General features: G+C 37.6%; 1 protein-coding gene across 1 annotated transcript in view; it reads left to right on the top strand.

Moving 5' to 3' along the window:
• The window catches only part of TMPRSS11D (transmembrane serine protease 11D), a 43,191-nt gene that overhangs the window by 16,006 nt on the left and 11,370 nt on the right, over nt 1–15,815 (top strand). Inside the window, exons 4-5 of the mRNA XM_027545306.1 lie at nt 8,979–9,046; nt 13,379–13,533. Of these exons, the coding sequence (XP_027401107.1) occupies nt 8,979–9,046; nt 13,379–13,533 (223 nt within the window). The remainder of the gene's footprint in view (nt 1–8,978; nt 9,047–13,378; nt 13,534–15,815) is intronic.

Genomic DNA, 15,815 nt, shown 5'->3' with positions numbered 1-15,815 from the left:
TTCTGAATCTTGAGCTTTAAACCAACTTCTTCACTCTCCTCTTTCACTTTCATCAAAAGGCTCTTTAGTTGTTCTTCACTTTCTGCCATAAGGGTGGTTTTCCAAATTTGCTGGTATATTGAGTGCAGCACTTTTACAGTGTCATCTTTTAGGATTTGAAATATCTCAACTGGAATTCCATCACCTCCACTAGTTTTGTTTATAGTGATGCTTTCTAAGGCCCACTTGACTTCACATTCCAGGATGTCTGGCTCTAGGTGAGTGATCACACCTAGTCATCTGCATATCTGAGGTTATTGATATTTCTCCCAGCAATCTTGATTCCAGCTTGTGCTTCATTCAGCCTGGCATTTTGTATGATGTACTCTGCATATAACTTAAATAAGCAGGGTGACAATATACAGCCTTGACGTACTCCTTTTCCTATTTGGAACCAGTCTGTTGCTCCATGTCCAGTTCTAACTGTTGCTTTCTGACCTGCACACAGATTTCTCACGAGGCAGGTAAGGAGGTCTGGTATTCCCATCTCTTTCAGAATTTTCCACAGTTTATTGTGATCCACACAGTCAAGGGCTTTGGCATAGTCAATAAAGCAGAAATAGATGTTTTCCTGGAAATCTCTTGCTTTTTCTATGATCCAGCGGATGTTGGCAATTTGATCTCTGGTTCTGCTGCCTTTTTTAAAACCGGCTTGAACATCTGGAAGTTCATGGTTCACATATTGCTGAAGCTTGGCTTGGAGAATTTTGAGCATTACTTTACTAGCGTGTGAGATGAGAGCAATTGTGCAGTAGTTTGAGCATTCTTTGGCATTGCCTTTCTTTGGGATTGGAATGAAAACCAACCTTTTCCAGTCCTGTGGCCACTGCTGAGTTTTCCAAATTTGCTGGTATATTGAGTGCAGCACTTTCACAGAGTCATCTTTTAGGATTTGAAATAGCTCAACTGGAATTCCATCACCTCCACTAGTTTTATTTATAGTGATGCTTCCTAAGACCCACTTGACTTCACATTCCAGGATGTCTGGCTCTAGGTCAGTGATCACATCATTGTGATTATCTGGGTCATGAAGATCTTTTTTGTACAGTTCTTCTGTGTATTCTTGCCTCCTCTTCTTAATATCGTCTTCTTCTGTCTGGTCCATATCATTTCTGTCCTTTATTGAACCCATCTTTATATGAAATATTCCCTTGGTATCTCTAATTTTCTTGAGACATCTCTAGTCATTCCCATTCTGTTGCTTTCCTCTATTTCTTTGTACCGATCACTGAGGAAGGCTTTCTTATATCTCCTTGCTATTCTTTGGAACTCTGCATTCAGATGCTTATATCTTTCCTTTTCTCCTTTGCTTTTGGCTTCTCTTCTTTTTACAGCCATTTGTAAGGCCTCCTCAGACAACCATTTTGCTTTTTTGCATTTCTTTTTCTTGGGGATCGTCTTGATCACTGTCTCCCATACAATGTCACGAACCTCAGTCCACAGTTCATCAGGCACTCTGTCTATCAGATCTAGTCCCTTAAACCTATTTCTCACTTCTACTGTATAATTGTAAGGGATTTGATTTAGGTAATATCTGAAACATCTAGTGGTTTTCCCTACTTTCTTCAATTTAAGTCTGAATTTGGCAATATGGCATTCATGATATGAGCCATAGTCAGCTCCCAGTCTTGTTTCTGCTGACTGTATAGAGCTTCTCCATCTTTGGCTGCAAAGAATATAATCAATCTGATTTTGATGTTGACCATCTGGTGATGTCCATGTGTAGAGTCTTCTCTTGTGTTGTTGGAAGAGGGTGTTTGCTATGACCAGTGCATTCTCTTGGCAAAACTCTATGAGCCTTTGCCCTGCTTCATTCTGTACTCCAAGGCCAAATTTGCCTGTTACTCCAGGTATTTCTTGACTTCCTACTTTTGCATTCCAGTCCCCTATAATGAAAAGGACATCTTTTGGGGGTGTTACATTCAACTTCAGCTTCTTCAGCATTACTGGTCAGGGCATTGACTTGTATTACTGTAATACTGAATGGTTTGCCTTGGAAATGAACAGAGATCGTTCTGTCATTTTTGAGATTGCATCCAAGTACTACATTTCGGACTCTCTTGTTGACCATGATGGCTACTCCATTTCTTCTAAGGGATTCTCACCCACAGTAGTAGATATAATGGTCATCTGAGTTAAATTCACCCATTCCAGTCCATTTTAGTTAGCTGAATCCTAAAATGTTGACGTCTTGCCATCTCCTTTTTGACGACTTCCAATTTGCCTTGATATGGACCCAACATTCCAGGTTCCTATGCAATATTGCTCTTTACAGCATCAGACCTTGCTTCCATCACCAGTCACATCCACAACTGGGTGTTGTTTTTGCTTTGGATCCGTCTCTTCATTCTTTCTGGAGTTATTTCTCCACTGATCTCCAGCAGCATACTGGGCTCCTACTGACCTGAGTTCATCTTTCAGTGTCGTATCTTTTTGCCTTTTCGTATTGTTCATGGGGTTCTCAAGGCAAGAATACTGAAGTGGTTTGCCATTCCCTTCTCCAGTAGACCACATTCTGTCAGAACTCTCCACCATGACCCATCTGTCTTGGGTGGCCCTACACAGCATGGCTCATAGTTTCATTGAGTTAGAGAGGACTGTGGTCCATGTGATTAGACTGGTTAGTTTTCTGGGACTGTAATAGATATGCATATTTTCCTACAGCATTAACACTATACATTGTAAATGTTATTCATTGCTGCTAATCAAACAGATAAGAAGTGATGTCTCACTATTATTTTGGTTTGCATCTCTTTGAGTACTAGTAAGATTTAATCTGTCTCCATATATTAATAGGTTATTTTTATAGTTTCATTTGTGAATTTCCTGGTCATGACCTTGCCCACTTTCTTACTGGAGCATTTGTGTTTTCATGTAAATCTGGAAAAAGATTATTTCCTTATTAGAATATCAGAATTTGCCTGTTTTACATCTGCATATATTTCTCTAACTTGTTATTTGACTTTCAACCTCATTTATAATCTAGGATTTTTTTAATGCCAAATAGATTTAATTTTTTATGAAGCCAAAATTATCAATCCATCTGTGATTTATTTGTAATAAGATACAAATCCAGCTTTTTCCCCAAAAAATAACTAGGTGGTGGTACCAAAGCAGTATATTAAACAGCATAATGGATTTATTTGTTGTACCACTTTTATCATACACTAAATTCTCCCTTTATTTTTCTGTATTCCCCTCTCTTTCACTGACTCATCTTTTCCTGTACCAGTACCAAACTATTTACTGTGGCTTTATAATTGAACATCTGGCAGAGAAAAATTCCCCTTGAAATTCTTTTGACATGTGATTTCCATAGTTAATCTCATTTATTCATACTTCTGTGGAAACACTTTGAATAATACTCTAATATAGTGCTTTATAGTTTATAAAGTACTTTTACATATATCATCTAACCTTCAGTTCATAATACGTATATTATTTTTATAGATGGGTAAGTAAAGATAGTGAGCTTAAGAAACATGTCAAAGGCCATTCAACTAGAAAGTACTAGAAAAAAAATTCAAACCAAGGTCTCCTGATTTCAAATATAAGAATCATACCATTCACCAGTGGTAATATGAGTCACATCATTATTCTTGTTTCATAGTCAGTAGTGTTATACTTAATGAGCAGTGGAATAACCCCAGAACTTTCTATTATATTAAATAATTCACTTATCTTTCCTGGTTCTCAGTTTATTCATTAGTAAAATAAAATCATTTGACTAGATGATTCTTATAATATATTCTAACTCAAAAAGCCCATGATTATGTGATTTTTGCCCAAGATACCATGCTGCCTATTCACCTGTTTTTCTCATCCTGCTTCTCTGGCCATTACTCCTCTGTACCTTTTATAGTCTCATCCTCCTCTACACTGACATTAAATATTAAAATTCCCCAACTCTTTGACCTATGCCCTCCTCTTCTCTCACTATTTTCTGTCTCTAGATGATCTCAACCCTGACCAACTTCTACCAACACTTACATACTAATGTCTCATTCTGTCTGCAGCCCAAACTTTTCTTCTGTACTTCAGACCTTTTCACCCAACTGCCAGCCTAATAGCTCTACTTGGCTCATGTAAAAACACCTTAAATATATTTGTCCCCAAATCAAACTCATGATCACCCCATGCCATACTAGCCTTCTTCCAATAATTCTATCCCCATTGATTAAAATGTTATTTATTGTTTTCCAAACCAAAACCCTAAAACTCATCTTTGATATACTGCTCTCATTCATTCCAAATATCCAGTCTATAGGTTTTACCCCCTATTCTTCCCCTCAAATCCATTCATTTCCCTCCATATCTACTACCACCAGATCTATCCAAGCCATCACCTCTACAATGAAGTACCAAAATACCACCATAACTAATCTGTCTTATTTTGTACCTCGAATTGTTTATCCAGATGCAGCCAGAGAAATTGTTCTCAAATTGCAAATCTGATTTTATTACTCGCTTGTTTAAAACATTTCCCATTATTTAAGATAAAGACTAAATGCTTCACAGACTATCAAGACTTTCATGATCTGGTCTTTCTATCACTCTAGCCTCTTTGCTTCCTATGCTACAATCGCCTTGCCCTTTCATTCCTTAAACACAGAGTGTTTGTTCCCAACCTAAGGGTTTTTTATGTACCATTCACTCTACCTGCGTAGCTGTTTCCTTCCTCTTCAACCAGCTAACTCTGCTTTTTCTTTAAGATCTCAATTAACACACATGCACAATAATGAACATGTAAATGAACAGTTAGTTAGGTAATAAAAACTGACACTCTTCTATTCCTGGCTATAGCCACACTGCCAGGTAAAGCAATGTCTTAAGTAAATCAATATACTTCTTAGAAGATTAAAAGAGAAAAGAAAACAAAAGCTTCATCAAATAAGAAGGTATTGAAAATAAGATAGTGATTTCCCTTCTTGGAATAGCTAACAAGATCTTTTAGCCCTTAAGATGAAAAACATGTAACAGCTGTAGGTATAATATGTATAATGTTTTATCCTTCATATGACTTCATCTGTTAACAGGTTGATGATGGTACTTTGTAAGAATTTATCTCAATAATCCATATCTCACTTCAATTCTTATCAATTATGAATATGACTGAGGTTTAAGGATCCAAGGCTATTCTATATTTCAAAGGTAGTATTGTCAACCAGGAGAGAAACACAATCAGAATGGCTGCGATCCCAAAGTCTACAAGCAATAAATGCTGGAGAGGGTGTGGAGAAAAGGGAACCCTCTTACACTGTTGGTGGGAATGCAAACTAGTAAAGCCACTATGGAGAACAGTGTGGAGATTCCTTAAAAAACTGGAAATAGAACTGCCTTATGATCCAGCAATCCTACTGCTGGGCATACACACTGAGGAAACCAGAAGGGAAAGAGACACGTGTACCCCAATGTTCATCGCAGCACTGTTTACAATAGCCAGGACATGGAAGCAACCTAGATGTCCATCAGCAGATGAATGGATAAGAAAGCTGTGGTACATATACACAATGGAGTATTACTCAGCCATTAAAAAGAAAACATTTGAATCAGTTCTAATGAGGTGGATGAAACTGGAGCCTATTATACAGAGTGAAGTAAGCCAGAAAGGAAAACACCAATACAGTACGCTAACACATATATATGGAATTTAGAAAGATGGTAACAATAACCCTGTGTACGAGACAGCAAAAGAGACACTGATGTATAGAAAAGTCTTATGGACTCTGTTGCAGAGGGAGAGGGTGGGAAGATTTGGGAGAATGGCATTGAAACATGTATAATATCACATATGAAATGAGTTGCCAGTCCAGGTTCGATGCATGATACTGGATGCTTGGGGCTGGTGCACTGGGATGACCCAGAGGGATGGTATGGGGAGGGAGGAGGGATGAGGGTTTAGGATGGGGAACACATGTATACCTGTGGTGGATCCATTTCGATATTTGGCAAAACTAATACAATATTGTAAAGTTTAAAAATAAAATTTAAAAAAATACTTTTTTCATTGTTTACTTAATTTTTGCCCATTGTAATAAAAGGGTCAATAATACATGTTCCAAAATCAAAGAAGTGTGAAAACAAACTCACCTGACTCATTAAACAAATAATTTTGAAGGGAAGGGAAAAGGACAAAAGGTTGTATATAAACTTCACTGAAAGTAGATGCATAGCCTCTAGGAGTTGCAGCAGCCAATTGTGCACAGATCGATTTTTTAAACATACTTTGGACTGTTCTCCTCTTACAGATGAAGATAACGAGAGGAAGCAAGGTTACAAGATTCATTCACGTTCCCAGAGCAAGCTAACTTCTCTCTGTATACCCTGTGTATATACTTCCCACCTAGCCCATTTTCTTCCTATTCAAGCATCTGTTCACTGATTTTCTACCAAGAATTTGATAAGTTCTAATGGAAAATTCTGAAAGAGATGGGAATACCAGACCACCTGACCTGCCTCTTGAGAAACCTATATGCAGGTCAGGAAGCAACAGTTAGAACTGGACATGGACCAACAGACTGGTTCCAAATAGGGAAAGGAGTACGTCAAGGCTGTGTATTGTCACCCTGCTTATTTAACTTCTATGCAGAGTACATAATGAGAAACGCTGGGCTGGAAGAAGCACAAGCTGGAATCAAGATTGCCGGGAGAAATATCAATAACCTCAGATATGCAGATGACACCACCCTTATGGCAGAAAGTGAAGAAGAACTAAAGAGCCTCTTGGTGAAAGTGAAAGAGAGTGAAAAAGTCGGCTTAAAGCTCAACATTTAGAAAACTAAGATCATGGCATCTGATCCCATCACTTCATGGCAAATAGATGGGGAAACAGTGGAAACAGTGTCAGACTTAATTTTGGGGGCCTCCAAAATCACTGCAGATGGTGACTGCAGCCATGAAATTAAAAGATGCTTACTCCTTGGAAGGAAAGTTATGACCAACCTAGATAGCATATTCAAAAGCAGAGACATTACTTTGTCAACAAAGGTCCGTGTAGTCAAGGCTATGGTTTTTTCCAGTGGTCATGTGTGGATGTGAGAGTTGGACTGTGAAGAAAGCTGAGCACCAAAGAATTGATGCTTTTGAACTGCGGTGTTGGATAAGACTCTTGAGAGTCCCTTGGACTGCAAGGAGATCCAACCAGTCCATCCTAAAGGAGATCAGCCCTGGGTGTTCATTGGAAGGACTGATGCTAAAGTTGAAACTCCAATATTTTGACACCTAATGCGAAGAGCTGACTCAGTGGAAAAGACTCTGATGCTGGAAGGGATTGGGGTCAGGAGGAGAAGGGGACGACAGAGGATGAGATGGCTGGATGGCATCACTGACTCGATGGACGTGAGTCTGAGTGAACTCCGGGAGTTGGTGATAGACAGGGAGGCCTGGCGTGCTGCGGATTCATGGGGTCACCAAGAGTCGGACACAACTGAGTGGCTGAACTGAACTGAAATGAATGAAAGAGTCCACAAAATTTTTATGTTCTCTATGAAATACAGAATCTTAGCCATAGGCTTCTTCTTTTATCCTCGTATATGGATATCAGCCAATTAATCAACTTTCTTTATGTTGCTTATTATCTTCACCAAATTACCTCAATATTTTCTACATAGCAAAAATGTAATAATTAAATTTAACACTTTGGTCAAGTCTAGCCTGTGCTGGTACAATACTAAATCATGAAATATAATTACAAGAAACATTTAGTTAAATTTTAGCAATTCCTTCAGTTTTAGGTCAGATCTTTCTACTTCTATTAAAGTCAAGTAATATTAAACTTACCTACTGCCTACAATATACCATATAAACAAACACATTAAAACCCATCCTTCTACAAAGTTAACTAGAATATGGCTGACCAAATGGTAGCATCCTATAATTCTAGATCATAGAATTTTGAGTGACTTTTTGCTTTCTTCTTAACACTTACTAGTACTTCTTGAATTTTTAAAAAAGGAAATTATTATTATAAAATCAAAAGCCTCATAATTCTTAAAAATATTTAAGACTTCTAGAAGGAAAAAAAGTTATCATATTTTCCAACAACTGGTTGGTTCAATATCAGCCAAAAAAATGGATAATGAAAAAGTAAGATATAATATGGTGTGACAGAGATTATGTAAACTTTACAGTCTCAAGAATTGACTTCAAATCCTGGCTTAATGTAAGATTCAGCATGCTACTTAATTTCCCCATTTGAACTTCTTCACATTCACCTCAACCTTGGTCCAACCTCACAGTACTAGCCAACAGAATCCACTCCACAATATGACGGCTTAGTACATCTCACCCTGCATCTTGGTAGAACTATTCCAGTTACAGAATCACTACTAGTTCTCTGTGAAGCTAAACCTTATACCTCAAGAGAATCATCCTTGCTGGCACTGAGCAATGATTCAGGGGGAAGATTAAAGTTAGGTCAGGAAATAACAACTGATGTTAAAAATAACTTAAGATGTTTAGGCATTAATCAGAAACAATAAGGAAAAGACTATTCTTTATTTCTCTTCCTCCTTCTCATCAGGCTCTCCATTGCTACTCATTTTAATCTGATTTTAACCTATTTAAAAACAGTTGCTGCAGGATCACAGTGTAAGTTGTATAGTGTTGGGTTGGCTCATGCCCCAACCTCTTCAGGAACAGCCACAAAATCAAATAACATGAGCTCTCATTGAGCAAAATGTCTGCTGTGTTTAGAATGGCTTCTAGTGAAAATGCATCCTGTCCATTATTATCTTTGTGTAATAGATGAAGAACAGACCCTGCTTCAGAAGGTTTTTAGCCTGTCTAAATCGATCCCAGGTGTTCTAAAGTGGAACTGAACTAAAAAAACTCCAGTCTATATTCCTCATTAGCATAGTCCCATGTTTCAGTGTTGGAAAGAGGAAGGAGAGAAAGAACTGTAATTACAGAAAGGTTTTTTTTTTTTTTCCTTTCTACAGATTACTAAAACATTCAAAGAGTCAGATTTAAAAAATGAGTTCATCAAAGCTCATGTTGTCAAACTGAGGTAAGTGGAACTACAATATATATATAAGCCTAGATACAATTTGCTTCATTTGGCTTTGTTCATAGCATAGATAATGAAAGAGACATTCATACAAGGTGTTGCAATATCATGAAAATAGTATCATGGGCAGCTTAAAAAACAATGTCAAATTATCACATATGGTCTATATATCTAGTAACATGAATGACTGTTACTTCAATTCTTCATGGGAAAAGGAAGAGAGTTGGGTGATGGTACAGTAACAAGGCTATTTATAAATTCAGGGGATACTATTCACAATGCATTCTGTGCAAACAATGCCCTGTGGAGATGTGCAATGCTGTGATCCTGGGCATATTCATCCAAGATTGGAACGCTAAACCAACATCAAAAGTGGCTTTTCAGTTTTTGTCTCCCTGGAATGTTTTAAAGGATGCTATGGCCAGATACAGACACGTCTGAGATGAATCAGTAATAGGGGAAGCAGCAGCATGCATGTTCATTATTTTTCATGTCTACCTGAATGGAATACAGACCTATTCTTGTGATGTGATGAGATGTGATGTGATATCTCTCCCAACTAAAATAGTTACCTTTACTGAAGTGAAAGTAAAAGTGACTGGCCCTACCACTAATGTCTCAAATGTCCACACTGCTCAGTCCTTCAAATAATGTAAAAAAATTCTTCAGAAGAAAGAGAAATTATACTAATTCTTTCTCAAATACCAATACCACAAAAAGATTAATTTTTCTTATTCTTGGTAGAGTTACCTAGGTAAGTACAAGCATGGCGCTCTGGTCAGTTAAGTTTTGCTGAGGAGCTCGAGAAGTAAGAAGAATTCAGGGGAAGAGTTTGTTTCAAAATGTATTTCAGTCAGTTCAGTGCACATTCACCTTAGTACTTTCTTGAGCAAGTCTCTGTACTAGCCACTAGCTGGCAATACTTGTAGAACTGAATCTGTATTTCTTTTCCTTTTGTTCACTTCCCACTTACTGCTTAATCTACTGCCCTCTGGCTTCTGATCTCACCACAAAATACTAGTTGTCCTTCCCAAGTTCAACAATGACATTTGAATCACAAATTCCAAAAAAACTGTATCAGTCCTCTTCTTGAACCTCTCAACAGAATTTAGCACTGTTGAGCTTTTATTCTTTTTTGAAATAGTGCCATCCCTTGGTTTCCATGACCCTCTACACTCTGATTTTCTTTTTACTTCTCAGTTATTTCTTCTCAGTTTTCTTTGTTAGCTCTTATTCTTTCTTTTCACATTCCTCAAATGTCTGACTGTGCAGTGAGCCTCTCATCACACTGAAGCTCCTTTTAGGGGCTTCCCTGCCTCTTATGCTGGGAAAGACTTGAGGGCAGGAGGAGAAGGGGACGACAGAGGATGAGATGGCTGGATGGAATCACTGACTCAATGGACATGAGTTTGAGTGAACTCCAGGAGTTGGTGATGGACAGGGAGGCCTGGTGTGCTGCACTCTATGGGGTCGCAAAGAGTCGGACACAACTGAGCGACTGAACTTCCCCCTATATGCTAATTATTATCAAAGTTGTATCTCTGGGGCCAGACCTCTTTTCTCATCTCTAGATGTGAACCTATACAGCCATCTACTTGATATCATAATATGGCTATCTTGCAGATAACACAACTTTAATACATCCTGACCTGAACCTATCCTCTGTCCCCAATAAAATACGTTACTCATTTAGTGTTGCCTACCTCTGTCAGTGGTTTACCTTCAACCTAGTTGCTCAAGAAAGAAATATGAGAGCTATTCTCTAATTGCTGTCTCTCCCTCAACCCATACATACAATCATCTAACCTTCAAAGTTCTGTTACTTAAAATGTTTAAGATCCATAACTTCACACACACTGTCCTCAGTCATCTCTCCTCTGGACTTACACCACCTCCTAATGCATCTCCTCTCCTCTAGTCTTGCTCCATTCCACATTTTACATAGCAGCCAGTAAGATTTTTTTTGAAATGATAAAGCTAAACATAGTACTTGCTTAATGTTCTTCTAACTGCCACTCCTTACCCCTACGATATATAAACATATATTATGTCTGTATGTATAACATTATATGTGCACATACATACATGTGTAACACAGTATATTTTAAAACAGAAGAGGAAGAGGAAAAAGTGGTGTGAGTGTGTTTATGTGTATTTCAGGCAGAAAGAATAGCTTATGTATGAAGTTTTTGAGGTTAAAAACAGTGAAAAACTGAAAGCAGTCTAGTGGGACTGGTGAGTGAAGAACAACATCAGTTCAGTTCAGTTCAGTCACTCAGTCGTGTACGACTCTTTGCGACCCCATGAACCGCAGCACACCAGGCCTCCCTGTCCGTCACCAACTCCTGGAGTTTACCCAAACTTACATCCATTGAGTCGGTGATGCCATCCAACCATCTCATCCTGTCGTCCGCTTCTCCTCGTGCCTTCAACCTTTCCCAGCATCAGTATTTTTTCCAATGAGTCAGCTCTTCACATCAGGTGGCCAAAGTATTAGAGTTTCAGCTTCAATGTCAGTCCTTCCAATGAACACCCAGGACTGATCTCCTTTAGGATAGACTGGTTGGATCTCCTTGCAGTCCAAGGGAGTCTCAAGAGTCTTCTCCAATATCACAGTTCAAAAGCATCAATTCTTCTGCACTCAGCTTTCTTTATAGTCCAACGCTCACATCCATACATGACTACTGGAAAAACCATAGCCTTGACTAGATGGACCTTTGTTGGCAAAGTAATGTCTCTACTTTTTAATATGCTGTCTAGGTTGGTCAGAACTTTCCTTCCAAGGAGTAAGCGTCTTTTAATTTCATGGCTGCAGTCACCATCTGCAGTGATTTTGGACCCCCAAAAAATTAAGTCTGACACTATTTCCACTGTTTCCCCATCTATTTCCCATGAAGTGATGGGACCAGATGCCATGATCTTCGTTTCCTGAATGTTGAGCTTTAAGCCAATTTTTTCACTCTCCTCTTTCACTTTCATCAAGAGGCTCTTATTTGTTCTTCACTTTCTGCCATAAGAGTGGTATCATCTGCATATCTGGGGTTATTGATATTTCTCCCGGCAATCTTGATTCCAGCTTGTGCTCATCCAGCCCAGCATTTAGAGTAGTAAAAGACTAGCCCAGAAATATGGTAGGAGCAAACTTGATATGGAAAGTTTAGTAAACCTTATAAACACACACTACTTATTCTCATTCCTCTTCTTTTTTAAAATACACTGTATTACAGGGAACCATACTGAATATCCTGTAATAAACTATAATGAAAAAGAATATGAAAAAACAAATGTATTTATATAACTGAGTCACTTTGCTGTACAGCAGAGATTGGCACAACATTGTAACCCAGCTATACTTAAATATTAATTTAATTAAAAAAATACTGTGTTATCAGAAAATTTGAGGTACAATAAGGCCAAAAAATCAGATGATGACTTCTGAAAAGACAGCTTGTTACTCACAGTTTCCAAGAGGAAGGGATATGACTCTTAGAGTTGTTATTAAGATCAAATAAATGATGTATAAACAGAATCCTGTTTCATCTATTTACACGTTTCTCTTTCACCAAAGGTCCCTCTTCTTTGAATTGTTTTTCTATTGTTTGTCTTTTCCTTATTAATTTGTAAGCATTCTGTGTTTATAGGAGGCACCAAGCATTTCTTATTTTGAGTTCCGAATATATTCTCCCTGTTTATAGCTTATCTTTACAGTTTGTTTATGGAATCTTTTGTTGTAGAATCCCTTCCTTCTCCTATATATAAAGACATTCTCTCATACCTGCTTGTAAGTTTTAAATTTGCGCTGTTCACGTTCAAATGCTTTGTTTGTGTGTGGTATAAGCAGAGATTTCTTGCACAACTTATTTTCCTTCAGATTTGTGATACTACTTCTATAATATGTTGTTATACATGTCTATGAGTCTGCTTCTGGACTCCTACTGTATGCTATGTACTCTTACCAAAGTTTTATATATATTAACTCATATAACCTTCTTGATAACCCATTTTAATGTGAGGAGACTGACATAGGTTAAGAAGAAGAAAAAAAAAGCCACAAAGTCCAACAGTAAATGGTAGAGCTGGTACGCAAACTCTGGCATTCTGACTTCAAAAACAAGCTATCCTGAATGGTGTGTACAGTGTCCTATGCATTGAAATCAAGTGTTTGTAGGATACCATTGTGATATATCATTACATATACAAACACTGTGTGTGAATCTGTTCTAATGTTAAATTCCTTAAGTAATTTTTTAAATGCCTAATCAAGAAGAAGATGTAAAAAGAACAGAAAATTATCATAATTGTACACTTAAAAATATTTTTATGGCTATTCAGGCAAAGTGGCAATAATGTGATAGCAGATATTATCATGAAATTTAAATTCACCAGAAGAATCAATGAAGCATCAATGAAAAGCAGAATTGAGTCTATTTTACGCCAAATGCCGAATAACTCTGAAGACTTGAACATGAATCCAACTCAGGTAATATGTAAGTATTTTTTTATATACCATTTCATTTCAGTGTATCCCTCTACAAGTTCTATTTCATGTTTTTATTTAATGAGGGACTCTTTTTTCCTGAATTAAATTTTGTGAAAACAACTTACTATGAAGTTAAATGTAATATATAGTTCTCTAATATAAAATATTCTGATGTTTTAAAGAATCATATTCATATCATAACTTTTATTTGCTAAAAATTCTTTATTGTTTTTCCCCTCTCAATATTCTTTATGAGGGACATTGCTGTCAGATGTTCAATGTGTAGTTATGTTATAAGAATGGTAAATAGCTGTTCAAGGTCAGAGAACAGTTTAATTTATGATCCACCTCGTTGAGAAAAAAGTATGTAATTGGAAGGTGTCTGGTAAATACTTGTAGAATAAAGAAGGAAATTAGATTTAACAATATCTCTATCTCCTCTCTGAAAATCCACACTACTTCTGCCTGGAATGGAATTCTAGTTCCATTGTTTTCCATCCCTATTGCGATCACTGTGGTCCAAGCCAACATCATTTCTTACTTGAACAACTGCACTAGCCTCCAAGCTACACTCTTTCTTGACTTTCACAGCCCTTCCAATGTACTGTCCACATACTGATCAAGGAAATATTTTAAAATATAAATACAAAAAAAAATAAAATAAAATATAAATACAATCTTGCTTAAAAGTCTCCCATGTATTCCCACAAAATGAAACAAAAACACCACCTGTAAGCAGAATACCATATTTCCTGGTTTACTCAGGACAGTAATGGGGACCATGGCAATTGTCTAAGAACCATTATTAATATTACCCTTTACATGCTCTGATTTGGACAATAAATGATATGGTGATTTCATCTAAAGCACTGTATGATCTCATTCATGCTTACCCCTGCAGCCATTTATTATGCTATTCTCTTCCTCATTTACTACAATCTGGCCACACCTTTACCTTCTCCATCTGCAAAGATTCTCTCCTTCCTACCCCAAGCCTTTGCATACACTGGTCCAGTTTCTTATAACACTTCCTAGATCACTCCCTTGCATCTGGTCAAGTATCATCTGGATCATTTCTTTCTAATGTAAGCCTTTTCTGACTTCCACTACTAAATTGTTTATCTCTGTCACAGACATCTTCATTTTCCTTCACAGCATTTATCATAATTGAAACTACAAACTTGTTTCCATGAGTTTGTATTGTCTTCATACTACTCTAAGTTTTCTGAAGGCAAGAACCAGTCTGCCTTGTTAATCCTCCTTACTTCTCTTACTCAGTATCTAGTATATAATAAGTACTCTATTAATATTTGTCACATAACTTTTAAAAAAGAAATTACTCAATTCATGTATAAACACTCCTCCAACTTTGTCATGTACTACTCTCTTAAGAAACCATGATTCACCTCATAATAAGCTCCAGATTAAAGGGTTTTGGTGACTCCTGTATTGGACTAGTAGTTAACCAGCATACACTTGTTATAATTTTACCAGCGGTTAAAACAATGAAATTCTTTCCTATCTGTTGGCAAAAAACCACTACACCAGGCCCAGAAAGTTGCCTCTCTAACCCCTCCAAATTCTCCTATCCCTATCCTGGACTCCCAGCTCTTGACCCTGAAACTACAGAGTTCATGCTTAGCACAGCAAGGACCTCCAAGACACTGCTCCAGCTCTGTGGGTGGTTGTGTCCTGCCTGAATTGCTGATGTTTATTCAAGTTTGTCTAATTCCCACAACAACCACATACTATAGATCCTTTTATTGTCCCCACTCAGAAAATATAGATAATTGTCCAGGGCATATAGGCAGGATGAAGGCTATTGTTAAAAGTAAAGGTGTCAAAAAAAAAAAAAAAAAAGAATATAGGTGTCGAATGATGAAAGCATGTACTCAAGTAGTAGCTAAAGGGATGGGAAAGATGGGGCTAATTCAAAGGATAGTTAGATGCTGGAAGGTACAAAATTCGGAAGCCACTAAGATGTGGGAAATAATGAGAAAGGAGTTAGAGACCGTTTCAGATTTCTAGCTATTGGTGGAAGTGATGTCATTTACTAAGTGTGTGTGTGTGTGTTAGTGGCTCAGTCGTGTGCAACTCTTTGAGACCTCATGGACCGTAGCCCACTGGGATCCTCTGTCCATGGGATTTTCCAGGCAAGGATATCAGAGTGGGTTGTTAGTCTCTTCTCCAAAGGATCTTTCCAATCCAGGGATCAAACCTGCAGTTTGATCCTGCAGTGCAGGCAAATTCTTTATCATCTGAGCCACCAGGGAAGTAGTAAATTGGGGC

Source organism: Bos indicus x Bos taurus, chromosome 6 (assembly GCF_003369695.1).
Source record: "Bos indicus x Bos taurus breed Angus x Brahman F1 hybrid chromosome 6, Bos_hybrid_MaternalHap_v2.0, whole genome shotgun sequence".
Lineage (NCBI taxonomy): Eukaryota > Metazoa > Chordata > Mammalia > Artiodactyla > Bovidae > Bos > Bos indicus x Bos taurus.
The sequence above is the reverse complement of the archived record's forward strand: the minus strand, read 5'-3'. Positions and strand labels throughout refer to the sequence as shown.